This window comes from Adiantum capillus-veneris, chromosome 27 (assembly GCF_014529385.1).
Source record: "Adiantum capillus-veneris isolate H3 chromosome 27, ASM1452938v2, whole genome shotgun sequence".
Classification (NCBI taxonomy): domain Eukaryota; kingdom Viridiplantae; phylum Streptophyta; class Polypodiopsida; order Polypodiales; family Pteridaceae; genus Adiantum; species Adiantum capillus-veneris.
This window is the reverse complement of record NC_140957.1, coordinates 104639066-104659619: the sequence shown is the minus strand read 5'-3', so window position 1 is coordinate 104659619 and position 20554 is coordinate 104639066. Positions and strand designations below refer to the sequence as shown.

At 40.7% G+C, this 20554-nt stretch overlaps 2 protein-coding genes across 2 annotated transcripts; one reads left to right on the top strand and one right to left on the bottom strand.

Moving 5' to 3' along the window:
• Positions 1-277: 277 nt before the first annotated feature.
• On the bottom strand, positions 278-967 carry LOC147422489 (uncharacterized). Its single transcript, XM_086503574.1, has one exon. It carries the CDS (start codon positions 965-967, stop codon positions 278-280), a length of 690 nt encoding a protein of 229 aa, XP_086359700.1.
• Positions 968-7496: 6529 nt separating this feature from the next.
• Positions 7497-20554, top strand: LOC147422488 (L-ascorbate peroxidase 3-like). Its single transcript, XM_086502894.1, has 9 exons — positions 7497-7676; positions 7928-8061; positions 13240-13301; positions 13422-13487; positions 15104-15161; positions 15266-15357; positions 15447-15511; positions 18857-19040; positions 20120-20554. Exons 1-9 carry the CDS (start codon positions 7558-7560, stop codon positions 20336-20338), a joined length of 999 nt encoding a protein of 332 aa, XP_086359020.1. The 5' UTR covers positions 7497-7557; the 3' UTR covers positions 20339-20554.

Sequence of the window (20554 nt, the reverse complement as noted above, 5' to 3'; positions counted from 1 at the left end):
ATGTTGCAGGCAAGTATATGAGGCTTGTCATGCTTGTTCTAACCACAGAAGCACCTTGTGCTTGGCATGTGTGGAAAAATAGTTGTTACCAGCCTTGCTTGTGGATGAGAGGCCAAAACACTTACTCGTCTAGTGCATGCAAAAATTACACAGCATGTCTGAAAAACTCTGGCAAACAAAAACCAAATCTATGCATACCTTGCCTTTGAAGGTCAAAGAGCTACATCAGTCGTCGTTGCACTTGCTTGCTTGGTTGGTTGCATGCAACCATAATCACTTAACCTCGCTTTTGTGTTGACGGGTAACCCTTTCGATTGCCATGGCGACAAGCCCCAGGAGTCTGTTGCCTCGACTTTAAAGAATGCCCGTCGTATAAACGGTGTGTGCTTTCCTGAGCAAAACGCCGAGGGTGGAATGCCGAGGTCGAATACAATTGTCTGCAGATATATGCAAAAAATTCTATGTGAAAAACGGCCCATACAGCCTTGCCGATGCCGTGTCTTAGTCGCAGCCCTGGCCGATTTCGAGAAGGAGACAATGTCCTGTGGTGTGGCGGGGCCCCTAGGATGGCCCGTGGGCACCCTAGGGCGCCCACCAATGTAAAAAGAAAGTAAAAAGAAGACGTTTTTGGGTGATGGCAGCAGCTGCCGCCTGCGCAGGCCAAAAACCTTGCATGGGGACGCGCTACAGGCGCTGGCTGGCCAAGAGACTGTGTCGACATCGCTTCCTTGGCCCAGGGCGATTCTGTAGAGACCATGCATGGCCGATTTGATTCAGGTCGCCGACACACCCTCGTCCATGCTAGGGTTGTTGCCCACGGTTCTCTGTGCCGAGAAATCTCGCCATGCCCGGTTGAAGATGAGAGAGAGATAAAAGCCAAAGAGCCATGCCTTCCTTTGCTTTCCCTCTCTGCCATGGCCTTCTTGCAGCACGACCTTGCCATGCATCCATGAAAGGACTTTGCCATGCTGCTCCTTTGTCGCCGAAAGGAGGACGAGCTTCCATGAACCGCAAAGAGAGAGAGAGAGAGAGAGAGAGAGAGAGAGAGAGAGAGAGAGAGAGAGAGAGAGAGAGAGAGAGAGAGAGAGAGAAGGAAGATCCATGGCCTCCATGCCTCTTTCTTCCTCCCCCTTCTCCCCTGAGCTCTGATACCAGTGTTAGACCATGGGGGACTGGACCATGCAACTCTCCACCCAACCGTGCCATATATAGACTCCTAGCCCGTAAATATAGCGCCCCTTGACCGCATGTCCGTCCTGGCCCTTGGCCCTGCCCTTGGCCTGACAGCAAGGGCATTGCAAAGATTCCAGGCAATGGAGAAAGAAAATCAAGCAATAGCAAAAAGAATGCAAGGAGTTGAAGAGGAATGTCAACAGCTCAGCAAATCACTGATAGATGCCGAGAGGGAAAGAGATAACCTCTGACCCTACAGCTGGCTGAGGAATCTAAAGAAGTTGAAGCCATGAGAAACACCAAAGAAAAGGCGGAGATAAATGAAGAATCCAGCTAGGATGAGTTCCTTGAGCTCAAGGAGCAGCTCAAAGTGAAAGATCAAACCATCCAGAGGCTGCGGGCATCCCCTGCCAGAGTCAGAGCTACTAGCTCGACTCACATCACTACGGAAATTCAACTCTATGAAGAACAAATGCAAGAACTTCAGAAGGAGCTGACTCTAGAGAAAAAGCAAAGATTGATGATGGCAGAAGGGTCTATTGTCATGCAAACAAGAATGGAAGAAGACCAAAAAGCCCTAAAAGAGGAAGTAGAAAGTATAAAAAGAAAGCTCGAGGAGGCGGAGAGGATAAACACCGAATTAAATAACCTCCTCATGAATATGGGCGAAGAAGCTGAATCAGAAAAAGAGAAACTCCTAAAGCAGATTGAGGAGCTGAGAGGACAGCAAGCCGGAGAGCAAGAGGGCACAGGGCCAGCAGCCAATGAAGGCATCGATTTAAAAAATGTGGCAGATCCGGTGGACACTCCTATGCAAGAGGAAATCCTAGAAGGATCCTCTCAAGAGCCACAGGATCTAACACAAGACGAGGAAGAAAAGTTGCGTAAAGCAATAGAGGCGGAGATCAGAGAGACAACAAAGGAAGCCTTGGAGTGGGAGCAGAGGGTTTTCAAGTCCATGACCATCCAGAAGATCGACGCCAGCAACCTCAGGCGCGAATGGCTTAAACCCTCTCTCCCATATCCATTGCTGAAATATGAAGCAGCCACCATCAATAAGCGGATAAGAGAAGAGCCGACCGTACCACTCTACAATGCAGATACCTCCCAACCAGAAGGGGTCAAGCTAATTGTTGACTCTCAACCGAAATGGAGGAAGACCTGGCTCACAAAGTACCCACAATACCTAATCCACTTGGTAGAGGCACCGAAAAACATCAGAGACAACCTCAGCTTTTGTCCTCTACCAAGAATCAGGATGTGGAAAGCCCAGGAGATCTTACAAAGAAGCCGACCCCCTTGGCTAAATTACCCTAAGTTGCCGGGCTTGAAGGCAGATGAGAGAATAAGTGTCCAATACATGGTGAAAACCCTAACGGGCGCCATCAAATTGTTCACTGGCTCACCTGACCTTAGTGCATCATGATGAAGAAAATCTTCAAAACACTTTTAGCAGTATTTGAGACTTTCAAGCCAGACCAGCTGACAGACAATATCTTTTTCTTCCAAGATACTTACAGATGCGCTTATGATATGTCTGATCAGCCTTCCAAGGAGGTGATACATGCGCTGTATCAAAGGATAATGTTTCTACCATCCTATCACCTATAGGCCTTTGAAGAAGCGTTCTACACCGGCTTCTTCACAATAAACACAGATATTTTTGGCCCAACAATCATGAACTTGCATGCAAGATACGAATCACTAATCAAGATGCGTGAAACTATACGATGAAGAAGCGGATCAGCGGCCATGTCGGGGACGACATGAGCAAGGAGGGGGGGAGTGTTAGAAGTCGGACACACCCCACGGAGACTAACTACTCGGAGGATTATCATTTTTTGTAATTATTCATTTATTGAGGAAACCTGATTTTTCACCTTGTAAATATTAGGACTTACAGAAGTTTCCAGATTGTATCCCAGTTTTGATAGATAGATGGAGTAGTTGGATGATTTTGGAACTTTAGGGTTTGAGAATTGTAAGGTATATATACCACTTTTTGACCTTAATGAAAAACCTTTTTGTCATTTTGAAAAACAAGTTTTGAAGTGTGTGAGTGAGCGTACTGTGTACGAGAGAGAGTGTGAGCTTCACCTTGACGCTACGTGTGCACCGGTGGTCGGAATCAAGTGCGGAGAAGTGCAGCGTGTTGCCCTCGACGAGAGCTACGCACCGATACCTACATTGCGCGCGTACGGTCCGGTTTTGCGAGCTCCTTCTACAAGCTTCATCTGGTGATTGGGTGAGCATACGTTGTTTGATTTAGCACGCGTTCACATTGAGTAGAACTACACATTAGGCACTTTAGATTTCGAAAACGAAGACCTGCAAATTTCGGCCAGACATCCTACGTGATTTTGCACCAGGTGTTTTGGGTTGGGGTTTTGGTTCATAGACCTTAGGGAGAGCGACCTATTGGTATTAGTAGGGTCTCCTTCAAGTTCTATGGTGTTTCGAGATTGTTTGATGGGTGTTCGGCTCTAGAAAGCATTGTAGGAAGTTTCCTCTTATGCACTCTTGAAGGCTGTGACTTAGACAATGGGTAGAGACCTCTGTAGGAATTAGTTAAGTGTAGGTTGACACCTTATGCTTGCTTCCACGCGCCTGCGGGTCGAGCTTCGTGCTTAGCTGACATTATATGCTAGGTGAGTTCTCGTTGTGCTGACGTCCGTTGCGGCGTATCCGTCCAACAATGAAGTTTTCCATCTTCATTGCATCACCTAGTTCACAAGGAACACAAAGATTGTATTGTAACAAGTCTTTCTTAATGGGAGAAATCGTAATACAAATGCCTTTTGGAGGGGGGACCGGCTCCACATAAATCCGGTCCTCAACTCTTGTCATGTTCTCTAAATTCTCTCTTGCAAAAGTATTGTTCATGCCAAGTTAACTAATTGCTATGATTATGTTGCTATCTTCAATTACGTTCACCCGCTATGCTCACAAAATCATTTCTCAAAAGTACTCTCATTAATTTCCGCTACTCTCAAGTTAAATAGGCCAATTTCATTACATTGGTATCAAAGCATTTGGTTTCTCTTTTCTTGATTAAGAAGAGAGGTCCTTAAGTAGACTATAAATGGTTGATGTTGTTAATTATATTAGGGTCAGTGGAACTGGGATCTATTATCGGGTTTGTTGAGTCCACTATGTGGAATATGGTGCACACCTCAGGAGCTTTGGACTTAATAATGGAATCTTTTTAGCCTTCCCTATAGCTTTACCATTATTGATCCATAAGAAGTCCGAAAGGAGCTAGCCCTCGGCAACTCTGCTATGTTAGACCTTCTCCTCTACTCTCTTTAATTAATCACTTCGAGCCGTGGGTGTAGATACTTAAGAGTCAATTTTCAAAGGCTAAGAGGAGTGGCAACTAAGGTTTTGAATTGCCAAAGCATACACTAAGTACATACATAAATTTTGTTAACATGGCTAACAATAATCAAGAGAGTAGAATGAACATTGATAGCTTTGATTTTTCACATGAAGGTGCTAATGATGATGCTCCCATGTTTGTGAATTATCTCGTCACTAGGTTGCAGCACGCTATGGGCAACCTTGCTTTGCAAGCCGAAGTTACTCAACAACTTCGTGCTTATGAAATTTCCCTTCCTCTCCAAGAGGAGAGAGAGCTTAGGAGGCCTCTTGAAGAGACACCCAAAAGAATACTCTCTCCCATTCGAGAGGAGGAATCTAAAGAGTAGGAAAGCAGTGAAAGTTTAAGTTCCTCTGAAGATATGGCTCCATGAAGACGGCGGTCTAGACGATCGCCCTCTCCTCCCAAGAGGAAAAGATCAACACATAGTCCTTCTCCTCGTCACTCCAAAAGGGAAGAGAGGAAACAAAGGAAGAAAAGGGCTAGGAAGAGGTCACCCTCTTCTCCTTCTTCTTCACCTTCCTCCTCTTCCGACCAAAGCTATGGCTATTCTCCTAGAGAATAAGAGGGGAGGACATCGCAAATAATTTTCTGCATGGTGAAGGTTACAAAAACTAAAGAAGTTCAAGGAGGGAGGAAAGAGTATCTCTTTTCTCACCTATGATGGCACCTTTGGTGCTACCGACAAAGTGTTGGCCTTCATCCAACAATTTGATGCGGCCTTCGGAGACAAGGGCTTCATAGAGTCCTACAAGCTATGCCATGTAGCCATGCACTTCCAAAAATCAGCTTGTCAATGGTGGGCTAGCCTTCGTGGAAACGGTGAAGCCCCAAAGACATGGAAAACTCTACGAGTTTCCATCATGAAGCAATTCCTTGCCAACGATGCAAAGGACACACTGCTTACCGAATGGAGCAACTTGAAGCATCTCTCTCATGAGTCTATCCACAAGTATGTAGACAAGTTTTGGGATCTACATCTCAAGGCTACCGTCTTTCAAAAGATAGACTTTGCTAAGCAAAGGCAGCAATTCTGTGCGGGATTACCTGAAGAGATGGCCGAATACATCAACTCTCAATGGCCTGGTACTATTAGTGAAGTAATCCATCACACCATGGTTGCTTCACGCATCAATTTTCATCAAGGGGCTAGATGTAATGTCAAGTTCATGGAAAACAAAGACAAAAAGGATGCAAAGGGGAAAACGAATGTTCAAAATTCTTCCCAAGGCACTTCCAACAACAACAACAACAATCGGTCTAAGGAGAAGGGAGTTTACAAAGGTAAAAACAAACTCTCGCCTAAAGATCTTGAAGCTTTTCGCAAGGACCATAAGTGTTTCAAGTGTGGGGAGCAAGGACATGGCTATCATTCTTGCCCCAAGAAGAATACTCTCAATGAGACTTCTAGGGCTTCCACCATCGAAGCTCCAATAGAGGATGCTCATTGCAAAGGATCATCACTTTCCTATGCTTGGGAAAAGGTAAGAGAGCATGATGCCTTCATCTTGTTTGACCCTGGCTCTACTCACAACTTCATATCAACGGAGTTGGCCACCAGGTTGGGCATTCAAGATTTTGAGATGGGAGATATGGTAATGGCTGATGCAGCTTTCAAGGGACAACAAGCCTCTGTTACTCCCTTGATTTGGAAGTTGAGGCTTCATGTCCAAAGCTATGTTGACAAAGAAGACTTCTTCATCTCTCCTCTCCAACATGAGGATGCTATCCTAGGGGCGCCATGGTTTGATCGCATGGCTGCCCATATGAAGTTCCCTGAAAGGAGAATCTACTTCACCTACAGGGGAAAGAACATGCATATAGATGCTAGTGAGAGTGGTCATACTATTTCACTTGTAGATCCACTTGCTTTTGATAAGTCAATGAAGAGCTCAATTTTTGTGTACATGATTTTTGTCAAAGAGTCTCTAGAAGATCCTAATGTTTCATCAAATGTAAATAGTAGGAATCAAGAAGCGTTAGACTTGTCTAATTTTCTAAAAGTATTCCAAGATGTGTTAATCAATGATACCCCTATGGACTTACCTCCAAAACGAGGGGATGACCATCGCTTTGAGCTTCTTCCATGAAGCTCACCGCCTAGCAAGCCTCCTTATTGAGTCTCACAAGCTCAACAAGAGGAGATCATGAGACAAGTACAGGAATTGGTAGACAAAGTGATGGTGAGGCCTAGTTCCTAATACAAATGCCTATTGGAGGGGGGACCGGCTCCACATAAATCAGGTCCTCAAATGTTGTCATGTTCTCTAAATTCTCTCTCTTGCAAAAGTATTGTTCATGCCAAGTTAACTAATTGCTATGATTATGTTGCTATCTTCAATTATGTTCACCCGCTATGCTCACAGTCATTTTTAAAAAGTACTCTCATTAATTTTCGCTACTCTCAAGTTAAATAGGCCAATTCCATTACACAAAACGTAGCCCATCTGAGATGGCGATTCCTCATTGGCTACGTGAAAAGCAAAAGGTGGTCTCCTCACCTTGTCCGAGTGTCGGCCTTACCAGCCCGACCATCTTTTCCCTTGCACGGCCATCTTCCAAATTGGAAGCGCAATTGCAGCTCACAGGGCTCGAGCTCTGACAACTAGCGGCAAACGCGAACGGCTTACCATATGGCCACATGGCATTTGCTAGTACAAAAGGCCGTTATTTGATCTATAGTTGAGTGTGACACACTAGGACGGATGCCCTAGAGTGACAGCGGCATTAGGTGGGGTCTCCATAATGGAGGACATATGGCGTGCCCTTTAGGGTTGAGCTGATGTAAGGAAAGCATAGCTTGAGGATAGCCCATGCAAGGAAAGTATAAGTTGGGAAGAAGGCGTGGATGGAGCCCGGAGGGATGAAAGGAATTGTGCGTTGCTTGTGAAACTGAAAGCGAATGTGGGTGGGTCTATAAAAAGGAGGGGGGTTGAAGGCAGAAGGCCATTTCCAAGGTTTCCTAGGCTATTTATTGTCAGATTACACCTATCTCTGGAAGTGAGATGGCTCTCGTCAAGGACAGCGCCGCGCTGAAGAAGGCTGCCGAAGCGGCCGTCCAAGAGGCGCGCACCGATATCAAGTCGCTACCAGTCGACTCCTCAAGTGCTTTTCTTCGCCTTGCGTAAGTGTCATTCTTTCTTTTCTTTGCCCACAGAGAGAGAGAGAGAGAGAGAGAGAGAGAGAGAGAGAGAGCTTTAGCTGAAAGGCAGAATTAGGAAAATAGGTTGCTTATTTAGAAACTTTGCAAAGTACACTTTGAGAAAAAGGTCCACAACTAAGTAGATATTAACTGTCATTCTTAAACTAAAATGCCTTAATTAGCACCAGAATAGGTTCTCATAACTTAGACCTACCATGTCATGCTTGTTGCAGATTCTATGATGCCATCTTACATAATCATATTGGAAAGGATCATAGGCCGAGCGGCTCTATTCGTATGAACGACTCTATTCGTATCGGGAAAGAACAACCGTCGCTTGACTTGAGAAAAGCAATTACCCAGCTTGGTAAGCCTTTTATTCCTATTCAAATCTTTCAATGCAATTTTGGGGGTGTAATTATGTTTTGAGGGTCCTTCTCAAACTGTTCCATGCTCCTTGTTTAGCAATTTTCTAGCGATACTTCTTGCTTAACTTGAGAAAATTAAGCCTGAGTGAGGTCATAGATGAGATGTTTACGACCGAAACAAGAAACACAAACACAAGAAGATTTAGAAAGTTTCTCATGTAGGAAAACGGAGTCTTTTCCAGTTTTTCATTACAATGAATAACATCATGAGCTTTTGTTCAAGAGGCACCGCATACCTAGCTAGGTACGATTGGGGGCAGGGGACCACCGGCCTCCCCATCGGGCCGGCGGTCCCCTGCACCCAATCGTACCTATCTAGGTATGCGGTGCCTCCCTCACAGAAGCTCATGATGTGGAGGTAGTCACAATGTGGGAATTATTGTGAGAATTTGTCCAAAACTTCTTGTGAAACGTCCATGACACACACGTACAAATATAAGTAGCATACACCCTCTATAGTTTTGTGATTAAAAATTATGAAGATCAAGTATTTTCCTCCATGGAGCCCACGTGCAATGTCACATAAGAACGTGTTTTGTTCCCTCAAACAAAATGAAGCATGAAACGCTTAAAACGTTTCGAAACAGGACAAGAGGTTTTATAGAAACGGTTTAATTTCAAATTTTAAAATTAGCCATATATTATGTATGTGATGTGCAATGTCATTTACCACTTGTGTGATCATGTATGTAGGAGGGATCCACCTACTAGACTCTTAAATATTATGTTTCCTCTACTATAGTAGTAGGTGCTATGATTTCTAGAAATTGTTTTTAAGTAGAATAAGCAAAAATTCCTTCTAAAAACAAAAGAAGAAGAAGTCTCACTACTTGCCTGCCAAAATTTGAAAGGGGGATTTTTTTGGTTAGAGTTTTGGCATCTCAAGTGAGCTGCCCAATGTGATCCGATTATTTAGTTTGGCTTTTAAGTATTTATTTTACTTATTTGTCAAATTCTAGGTAGGACAATTTAGTGAGGTTTGCTATATAAGCAACCCCTTGCCTCCATTGTATACACATTTAGTTATTCATTGTTAAGGTTGATTGGTTTAGGAGACTCCCCCCCCCCTCCCACACCTTTGTCTCTACACTTTCGCATTGTCGACTTTGACATGGTATGAGAGTGAGGTCGTGCTGGAAGACTCTTGGAGGAGGCGGAGCTGCACAAAGAAGAGAAGAACCCTTGGTGGTGTAGTGAAAAACTGTTCGTTGTCCTTGCGTTTTAAAACGCAGCTCTCGGCCAACACCGGATTCCCTCCCCACCTCTATGCGTATTTTGAAACGTCGTCGTTACCCCTTTCTGTCGGCACCGCAACCCCCAGTCACGCCAACATTTTAAAAGGCTAGGCGTTTTCTCTCCTTTCTTGGCTGTGCCAACGTGTCCTCTATCCCTTGCGTTCTGATAAATGCGATCAGAGGCCACTTTGATGTCGACCCTTGGTTCCAACGTTTTGAAACGCCGACGTGAGGCCCAAAAGCGACAACTCCCCCTTCCATTGTGCATAGCGTTTTAAAATGTTGCATGCAACGATGTATTGAAGCATCCCTTGGCATGCTGAGAGAGAGAAGGTGGCATTGATTTGGTGGCCTATGAGAGGCACATTGTGGAGCAGTTTGGGAGACCACGAGGCGAGCGACTTTGCAGTTGAAGAGAGGGATAGCAGAGGGTGCGGAGCAACTTGGGAGAAGCAGAACTTTGAGCTCTAGAGAGGGACATCAAGAGCGGCTTGGGAGCATTTCGAAGGTCTTTTAGGCAAAGCTCCGTGGATAGGCGTGGGAGGCGAAGAGGAGGACATGATCAGCTTGGGATTAACTTAGTTCTATTTTACGGCTTGGTTTGTGCGGCCACCTTTGGAATGCTAGAAGGCTTCACAGATTTTCAGATCTTGCAACTTCAACAAGGCCCATCCTTGCTCGAACACCGACGACATTGACCAAAACCAACAAGTGGCTATGGATAGGAGATCCACCATCCAGTTAGCGGCCTATGCACCGGCACATTTCTCCAAGAAACCGGAAAATTGTTTGGCTCGAGATTGTGAAGCCAAAAACAAATGGAGGAGTTCGCTAGAGGACAACGACAAAAGCAAGCTTGACAAGGATGGTAGTACCAGTATGCAGTTAGTTGCCTCGGTATCCACAAGGACCGACAACTCGTTTTATAAATTTGACACGACGCTTTGTTTGGCTCAAGAGTTTGAAGCCAAAGGCAAAAGCAAGAATTCAGAGATAGACAAAGACAAAGGCAAGCTAGACAGAGATTACAGTAATAAAGATTTGATAGAGGAGATCGGCATGACACATGTGGCGGCGGCCATAGTGGCCTCGACGTCATATCCCTAATCAAACGGTAGTTGCTGCCACTAGCTTCAGCGAGAGAGGCTTGTGAATGGAAGAGAGAGGCAAGCAAATTAATTTGGACCCTTGGGTTGGAGTTCAGGTTATCAGTGTTTGGACCTGAGTTCGAGGCACACGCATCTAGCAGGGAGCCAATCGGACGTATCTAAAACCCTATGGATGATTGCACCGATCCATTGTTGTTGGTCAGACCATGAACAAGATGTGTTCCACAGTTCATTATCTAGGAGTATTATATTTTGGATGTGATGTGTTCACAGTTTATGAGTGTACGTAGTGTGGTCTACATTTCAAATTTTCTAAAAGGCAACCGATGCTCAAGATGACATTTTTCTAAGGTACAAAGTTGAGGGTAGTAAAGCCGAGGTGTATCCAGCATGACAGCTATTGCTGGGGTGTCCATGGTAGCTTCTTCATGGACTTTGTCTCACTATTGACGTCCACTATGAGCTACAAAGAGGATGTTAGAGTTTTTGTATCTCAAGTGAACTGCCCGATGTGATCACATTATTTAGTTTGGCTTTTATGTATTTATTTTACTTATTTAAGTCTGGGAACCGAGGTAGGGGAGGAGGGAAAATTTGGGGGAGAATAGATGAGGCAGGTTGTGATGGTACAAGGGGAGAGGAATATTCCCATTTATTGAATTTCGTTAACTCTAGGTTGGCAAAGGGAATACCCTAAAAGTCATTTTATTGAGGGTTGGATTGCTATATGAGTAGCCTTACTAGTTCTCAATATGCTTCCGTGTCTCCAAGGAGAGGAAACTAATTAGATTGAAGGTTATGGCCTAATTATGAAAATTCACCAATGTCTTTTTCTAATACTAAAACTGAACTTTCATGAATGTTTTGGTAGCTATAATGAAAGCTATATGTATTTTTTATTCTATAAGTGGATTCCATATCATATATATATATATACACACACACACTCCATATAGCTAATAATACAATTATGAAAAAAAATTTCAAGAGACTTAAATTAGTCATTTTGAGTTAGCAAGTATAGGCACCTGAACATCGCTATTTTTACAGGAAAATTGTGTTGTCTTTGTAGCATTTATCAATTCTAATCATACCTTCCAAATTTGCCTACAAATAGATGTCATTCCAAGGAATTGTAAAGAACATAATGTGAAACTCTACTTTTTTAAGTTTGCTATTTTTATGCTTGTTTATTGTCAAATATTCTAGTAGTTAGGAGACTTTCCATACCTTTCATAGGTATGATGGCTAACTATCTACTAACATAATAAGGCGGAAGGGGGAGCCCTTTACACGTGTCGCAATCTGCGACCGGAAGGCTAAAGTCCAAAACAAAAACAAGCCCCTTTGCACGCGATAAGAGAGAGAGAGAGAGAGAGAGAGAGAGAGAGAGAGAGAGAGAGAGAGAGAGGCCGCCGAAGGCGACCGGCCGTACTAGTATATCTATATATCCAAAGTGAACTAATAAAACTTACAATTAGTGGTAGTAATAAGCACAACTGTATAAAAGTTGATGATAGATTAACGGTGTGAGAAAAACACGATATCTTAACTTAATTCTCTGGCTAGGAAGCAAAATGTGGAGGCTAAGGTAACTCCACGGTTCGATCAAGAATCCATTTATGTCTATGGAATTAGTATTATGATCTAGGAAAATTCCTATCATTCTTATTATTGATTGATCCCAAGGAATAGCTATTTTGAGTAAAATACAAGAGGATACCTTCTTAAGAGACATATAAGGACCAAATGGTGATGAATTTTGAAGCTTACTCGTTTCTTACATAAGAAGTGGTCTTTAATTCAAGCTCAAGAAGAGATTTTGCAAAACAAACAATTCTATTAGGAGAATAATTTTTTTTTTCCCGAAACCTTGAAAGGACACTTCTATGTCATGTTAGGTTACCAACCTATTGTTAAACTTGTGCGAGTATAGGTATTTTGAGTAAAATGCAAAAGTGTATCACCTTAAGAGGCATACAAGGACCAAATGGTGATGAATTGAGTCTGAAGGTTACTCATTTTTTTACATAAGTAGTAGTCTCTTAACCTCAAGCTCAAGAGAAGATTGCGAGTATGACCTTGATATGTATGATTAAGGGTTAACCGTTTTCGGAACAAAAATTATCAGAGAGAATAATAGGAGGTTCTCTCTCTCTCTCTCTCTCTCTCTCTCACACACACACACACACACACACACACACACACACACACACACACACGGATGGTGGTACTCTACATGTAATCGATCAATAATTTTTGTGGCACAACGTTTTATCTCGATTTTTGTGGCTGATGAATATCCTATAAGGGTTCTATTTAAGTGTCACCTTGTTGGGATTGCCATCTGGATTGCTATGGGTCTCCCTCCTGTTCTAGGGTATTCACTTTCTTCTTGAGGAGGATTCTCAACTTCCATGTTATTTAAGGCTCTTCTGTTGTTATTCTCTCCGCCTTTGTGGTATCTGTCTTCGTATACGACTATAATAGACCGAGATGGAATTGGGAATTATTGATGGCTTTGATGCTAAAAACTTCTTAATTTATACTTAGTAAATTTGGATCTAAAATCTCTAGTAAAATAGGCTCAAGGATTTTTTTTTCAATTTATCAAGTTTTGTACAGATGCAATCCCTGTTTGATGTAATATTAATTGACCATAAATGTTTGGTACATATTTGAAATTATTGAAACTTCTTTAAAGAATAAAATTTTAGTTTTTCAAGTTACTTGTTTTTACATATGGATAAAGTATCAACGATAAATTTTGCAGAGACTCTTAGAGGGAAAAAAGAAAACGTGAAGCTATATCTCTCTTATGCAGACCTTTACCAGGTTTCATTATAAATTTCGTCATTCCACAATTTTTTTATTGCAAAGTTATGTAGCTTTGCTTTCTATACATTTTAAGTTATTGCACACTCAACTTATTCTCTAAATATCAAAACCTTGTAGCTTGCTGGAATTGAGGCAGTTAAAAGACTTACCGGGATGGATATCGCGTTTCAACATGGACGTGCGGTAATAAGATACAATTAATGCTAAAGGTTTTTAAATCTAGTTGATTGAGCAAGGCAAGGTGTAAAGATTTTACACCCTCTCTCTCTCTCTCACACACACACACACACACACACACTCACACTCACACACACACACACTTACACAATATTAAACATGCATCTACACTAGAGATATGGGCATGGAAGTTCTTGTACATCGTATGGATGCCCATATCGTACAAATACAGGTACTTATAACCATATGATACAACACACTATGCGACAAAAAATAAGAGTTTCTTTAAAAACACCCCGTACTTATCTAAACCATTATTGAGAAACCTCAAAAAAAGCTTTTCTTGAAATAGTTTTTCTTCCTTATCTAATTTCTTAAATACTTTTTCAAGAAAAACAGGTTGTAGTGAGCGAGTGTTTTAACCACAAATTTGATTGATAGGTGTAGAGAGGCATTAGGAAGACAATGGGCTCTAAGAGGGTCTTTTTATTTGGTAGTTTAAGAAAGTCAAAGCTTTACTATTGGGAAAGCAATCAAAGGACATGTTTTGAATTCAAACAAAACATGGCTAATTTATTCAATCCAATTTTTCTCTCACCAAAATGAAATTTAAACTCTAGAGGCTAAAATCATATCATGTAGCATATCTACGGAAAGAGTTCAATGTGTAGATCACAAACCTATAATCTTTGCTCAAATCGGAGATTCTTATGCAGGAGGTATGGAATGCCTGAAAATCACTAAATTGTACATTTTTTTTTGGGGAGGATAGGGTGGGGGGGGATGCATTCTTTGACGACTCTTACACCTTTCTTACACACCCACCTATTCTTGCACACATGACATGCACCTATTTGTCAAAATGTTAATCACTTTCATAATCTCGTGGCAAATAAAGAGGCCATCCTAAAACCCATTCTCTTCCTAATGAAGTGTGCTTATTCCAACACATCTAGTAGGTCATATTTGCACAATATAAATTCATAGGCACGATATACTTCGTTATTGTTTCTCTTACAATAATAGACTAATGCAGAGAGCTCGGTTGTATTTTGACAAGTCGCAAAGAGATAATGGTGAACCCCATGACCAATGCATCATTTCGCTATATGATTTCAGGGGAATCACTAGTAGTATTAGGGAGACGTCACTTACATGCACCAAAATTTCTTTTTTGACTCCTATATACAGAGCCCTCCTTTGTAAAATCTATTTGTTTTGCCTTATAAAGACTTCCTATTGTGCACTCACATGATACCATATGATAACTCTTAGTTAATACTTCGGGTGTGTGATGATGCAATTTTGTAGAGTAGCAACACGATGTGCAAGTTACTCCGGTTCTTACTTCTTCTGTTGGAAAAATATTCGATGTCTTATCTTGGTTTCTTAAAGCGCCCAATTGTACACTCACACAATACCATATGATAACCCTTAGTTAATACTTCGGGTGTGTGATGATGCAATTTTGTAGAGTAGCAACACGATGTGCAAGTTACTCCGGTTCTTGCTTCTTTTGTTGGAAAAACATTCTATGTCTTATCTTGGTTTCTTTAATTTGAATCTTATCCCTTATTGTTGGTGGTTAGGCAAGAGATTAAGAAATGTCCTTGTTTTTGTAGGATTCTTGTTTACCCATACCAGAGGATGAGTTGGAACAATTTAAACGTATTCAAAAAGGTAATCTCCACATTCTTTGCGACTTTTTGAATATCATTTCAAAATTTCCTTGGCTTTCTTTATATTCAATAATTATTATTTTTTATTTTATTGGATAATGAAAGGTGAAGACTTCCAAATAGTAAGAACCACATTTAGTCGCCTTGGTTTTAATGACAAGGAGATTGTAGCACTCTTCTCAGCAATCATATATTTGGTATGGTTTGTCTTGTTTGGCATGCATAGCATGCGCGCACACTCAGGGTTTAATGTGACGTGCTTTTTCTAATGTGTTTCAATTCATAGATGGATCCTTCTCTATTCCCCACCGTCGAGGAACCTTCACATGTAGAACTTTGGAGCATTTATGAGTAAGTATTTTAGTTTGCTTTGTTTTGTGGTTAAGAGAGCAACCATGTCACCAACTTTTATAAATCCCATCTTTGTTGATAATGAACAACTAGTTACTGCATCTATTAAATCTTCAACAATAAACATTTGTTGTACTTTAAGTAATTTTGTCATCTTTGTTTCCTTCATGCTAGAAAAGTTGATGAAATAAAGGTATACAACCATATTGATAGCTACATATTGATAAATGGAAGACCGAAGCAAGTCCCGCAGTACCTGGACCTCTGAACAGACGTACTTGATCGTTGTCACGCCCAAATCAAGTTGGCGAAATGGGTCTCTCAAGGGATTAGTCATGGCCCTAAGAGGGTAGATAATTGTGGACTCTCGTAGTCCAGAGGAAACTATTGACAAAAGCGTCTGCCTTCAATTTCTGGGTGCATAGTCTAGGTCGTTCTTTTTGTATACTTTTTTGGTGTATGAGGGGAGCGGGCGGGCGTGCCCTACCTGACTCCGAAAACAAAAAAACATATAAGATTGATGGTAGAGCATGGACAAAGCCAAGTCACTAGTACTCACCAACCATGGTTTAAAAAACGACACCTTCAAGAGCTTGCCAGTGTAGATGGGTTGGAAAATATCTCTTATCCATAAAAGTAAAGTATAGATTTATGGGAAACTCCTTTGAAACTCTTGATAAATTTGGCATTTAAAGTGTATTTTTGACAAATTTATCTCGCAAGATTACAATTGATTGGAAAATTTGGGCTTAATTATATTTATGAAATAGCCAATAATTTTAAAAAATAGGCCTTGAAACGTAATTTTTCTTGGTTTCTAAAGAGTATGTCCTACACATTCTGGAAAAACAATTGAGAGAAGAATCTTTACAAGATTCCCTTATGGTGATGGAAATGGCGACGTGAGCGTGAGCAAAGGACGGAAAAGGACGCGCAAAAAGTTAGCTGGGAGCTGTAGCGCGACACGTGATGCAGGAGGGAGGAGGGAAGTTGTTTTTTTTTTTGAGCAGCTTCAAAGCTGCAACAGCCCCAAATTCTTGGTCGAGTGGTTACGGGAACAGTTTGAGGGTGATACTTAGGGTTTCGAATCGGTGTTACCCTTTTGTAGTATGGGTTCTACATGGATTTTGTAGTGCTGCATCATACTCTTGATCATGGAATAATATATTTAGCATCTTGAGGCGATTCTCCGCAGCCCTTGCAAGCTCACACAAGAATACAAGGCTGTAATCAAAGGAGGAAGATAGGTAATACTCACAGTTGGAAGAAAATCTTAGAGGTTAAAAAAACATAATCACATATGTTAGTCATCACTGCTACTTTTCTCACTTTACATACCAATCCTATGGACCAGTGGGCAAACATGGATTCTTTTTTGACTTCTTCGTTCATAAAACAGTTTTTTTTCCCGAATCGAGAAGTTTTTAGATGTTGAAAGAAATTCATGCAGTACTTTTGATGCAACCCCATTTGTGAATACCTGAGTGGAAACCACATCAGTAGATTGGTGTGTGTACACACACACACACATATACATACATACATACATACATACATACATACATATATATATATATATATATATATATATATATATATATATATATATATATATATATATATAGAGAGAGAGAGAGAGAGAGAGAGGATTCATTATCGTCCTTGAAGGTCATATTTGACCAATGGGACCAAAACAAACCTATCATGTGGGGCGTGTAGAGCCATTGGGACCAAAACAAACCTATCATGTGGGGCGTGTAGAGCCGATGCTCCCGGTTTTTAGGTCACAATTTGAAACTTTAATTGCACTAAAACTTGTGTAGGCAAGCTCAAAATCTAACCGTGATTTTACAATTTTATGGACATAACCTTTGTTTTGGAGGCATTCCTCATCAAAACAGAATGCAATAAAAAGTATTAAAAAACAATCCTGATTTTTTGCATGCATCTTCTAAAGTATAGCATTACATCATTTGCATATAGCAAAAGTATTGTTAGGTTGTTGGAACCACTCATATCCAAATGCAAGTTGGTAAAATCTCAATATTTCCACTTGTAGGAGCTAGCGAGCACTAGTTATTAGATGTATATAAGAGTCCAACTATGACAAAACTAGCATAGTTGCAAAAGACTCTTTTATAGTTATATATGACAAATAATTGGTGCATATGTGTCCATATAGGACACATATAGTTATCATTATTAAGTCGTGCGCGACCATCTTGTAATAATTGTTACAGTGCCAATTAGTAATGATAGTGCATCTAGGACAAATCTAATTAATCTACAAAATCGTTTTCACAATGAAGCAATTGACTATGCATACTATACAGGATTGATCATTAGCTGGTTACTTTAGCATATAAACACACTCACATCTTTAATCCTTGTATAATGCATAGGGGAAAGTTCTCATTGAAGGAATGAAACAAACCAATCCTCAGAGGGAAAATTGCCTTTCTTGGGATTCCTTATTTTTTGCCCTCAACAAAAATAAAAGCAAAAAGAAATACTCAATAAGTAGCAAATAGTTAGCATAAAGCATTCAAAGAAGCGAGAGAGGAAGAGAAACAAGAGGCGGAGGTGGTTATAATTCGTCAATAAATGCAGCTAAGAAAAGAATTATATTAAAACATAGAAAAAGTACTCTCATAGATCTCTAAACAATGAGAGGGGGAATGGTAATGAAGGAGCTGATAGGAGTAAAGACAAAAATCATAGATAGATATAGGCACACCAATGTAAGGGGAGAGAGAGAGAGTTTGATGAATCTTAAGTAGAGGACATAGAAAAATTAAAGTGAAAATTACAAAATACCCTGTCATTTGTGGAAATTCCTAAAATACCCTTAATATTTTGTCCTAAATTCCCAAAATGCCCCTCAAATTTTCCAGAACTCCCAAAATACCCCTGATTTTGAGATTAAATATCTCCAAAGATGGAGTATCTATCAATACAATATGCTAAAACTGGAATTTAAGTTGGGTATGTAGGCTTTGGCGATGAATTGATTCATTAATTTTTAGACATAATTGTCTTTTTTTGCGAGGTGATTTGTGAAAAATTAGATACTAAGAGGATCTCACTTGTCCAAAATAAATAAAGATGAGAAAATCTTGAACAATCCAACCAAAATAGATACAAGGGTATATTGGGATTTTTTGAAATTTGAGGGATATTTTGGTAATTTTCCCAAAAGTAAATTTGAAAAAAACCCACGAAGAAGGGAAATATTTTGGTGAGCAAACATATGATTGTAAATATAAATTTGACATGCCACTATTATATCCATGTATCACATCTAAATTTCTATTTTATAAGCACAACATTACTCGTTTCTTGCAGAAAATTGAAGGATGATTTTAAACCGGGACAAAGCTCAACAAAAGTCACTTGCGCAAATCCAAATCAGGGATCAAGCTCAACAATAAATTCAAATGTGGAACCAAGTTCAAAAAGTGGCTCTAGTGCTTGGTGCGGCTTGGTTTTAGATGCTTCGTTTCGTGAGTATGTTGAGCTCTTTGCCAAGGTAACTCTCACTTCTCTCTCTCTCTCTCTCTCTCTCTCTCTCACACACACACACACACACACACACACACACACACACACACACACACACACATCTATTTGACAAAATAGAAATGCTATTTGATTTTGTCCAAGGAAAAGATTTATGTAAAGGGAATAGATTGAGAAGCCATTTTACTGCGACACGGTCCATTTCTAACGTTATTAAGTACAAGCCAACACCATGTTCGGGGGTGTTGGCCTGGTGGTTAAAGTGAGGGGCTTTAAGCGCACCCACTATGGTTCAACCCTTGAGACACGTGGGTGTGGGTGAGTGGGTGCAATCTTGTAAAAGTAGTCGAAGCTAAGCTTCAAAGGACCAAAAAAACAAGGATGGTCAAAATAGTGTTGAAGGTGTCCCGATTCATAGCTTTGGAGGTTCAATACCCGTTGATTTTTGACTTAAAACTGGCTCCTTTGTTTTTACATGGGAATTTCTCCTTTTCTATCCCACACACAAACGACAACATCGCAAGTGATGTCGCTAGGAGGCGATTCCTAGCACTACCATGTGAGCCAAGGAGAAGTTAGAATTCTATAGCAAACAGAATATTTGCCCAACGCCTTAACCCTACATTGAGAACATCCTTTAAGTATGCAAATGTTGCATGGCATTCATAGGAGCATGGTTTTAGAAGAGCTTTGTCAATAGAGAATATCACCCTTTTAAACATGCACTTTACATTTGAGTGTTAGCAAAGTCCGTTCTTGAAGAAAAATATTTCCACTGGAAGTATCCATTGTCATTCACAACGTGCTATTTACCCTTTTAAAAAAAAAAAAATGCTTATCTTTTTTGTACCTAGGAAAAGCAAGGAATTTTTAGAGTTTTTCTACAATATGCTTGCTAGGAGGATATTCTATATCTACGTTATTGCTAGTGTTATTTTTTGGTTTTAATGTTTACCATTTCTTTAAATTTGAAGTACTTCATGTAGTGAAGCTTGTGGTTTATTTCTTAGTTTTTAAAAAAATTCTTTGGCACATTAAATCAGCAAAACAAGAATAACATTAGTCCTAAGGTTTACGCCATCCATGCAGGATTCTGAACAGTTCTCATTGGCATATAAATCTGCTCATCAAAAGCTCTCTGAGTTAGGATTTCAATCAAGTCTGCCTCGGGCAAGTCTGCCTCCGGCAAGTCTGCCTCCGGCGGCGATCGTTGAGTACCACGACATGAAACATGGGATTGCTTTTGCGGTGGCTATGACTATCATCTTTGGATTTGTGGGTTTCTTCTATGAGGCAATGCGGAGTTAGCATATGGACAAAGAGATGTCTTGACAAAATGCACGTGCTTTCTATGTTAATCTTGCATTTCATTAACGAGCCTTAATCAAAGTCAATAAAAATCACTGCTATATTGTGTATCCTAGTCTTTTATCTAGCCTTTTTAGAAATAAAAAAGTCATCTCTCATAAAGTTCAAGAAAATCATTTGAGTTATATGGAAGAAGCACCTTGATGCTTTTCTTTG

Bases quoted from the DNA above. Each gene is read 5' to 3' on its own strand.
- LOC147422489 (XM_086503574.1), bottom strand. From the start codon at position 967: ATGGCAAAGTCCTTTCATGGATGCATGGCAAGGTCGTGCTGCAAGAAG.
- LOC147422488 (XM_086502894.1), top strand. From the start codon at position 7,558: ATGGCTCTCGTCAAGGACAGCGCCGCGCTGAAGAAGGCTGCCGAAGCG. The intron at 7,677-7,927 runs GTAAGTGTCATT...TGCTTGTTGCAG, and splicing joins AGTGCTTTTCTTCGCCTTGC to ATTCTATGATGCCATCTTAC. The intron at 13,302-13,421 runs GTTTCATTATAA...AAAACCTTGTAG, and splicing joins CTTATGCAGACCTTTACCAG to CTTGCTGGAATTGAGGCAGT.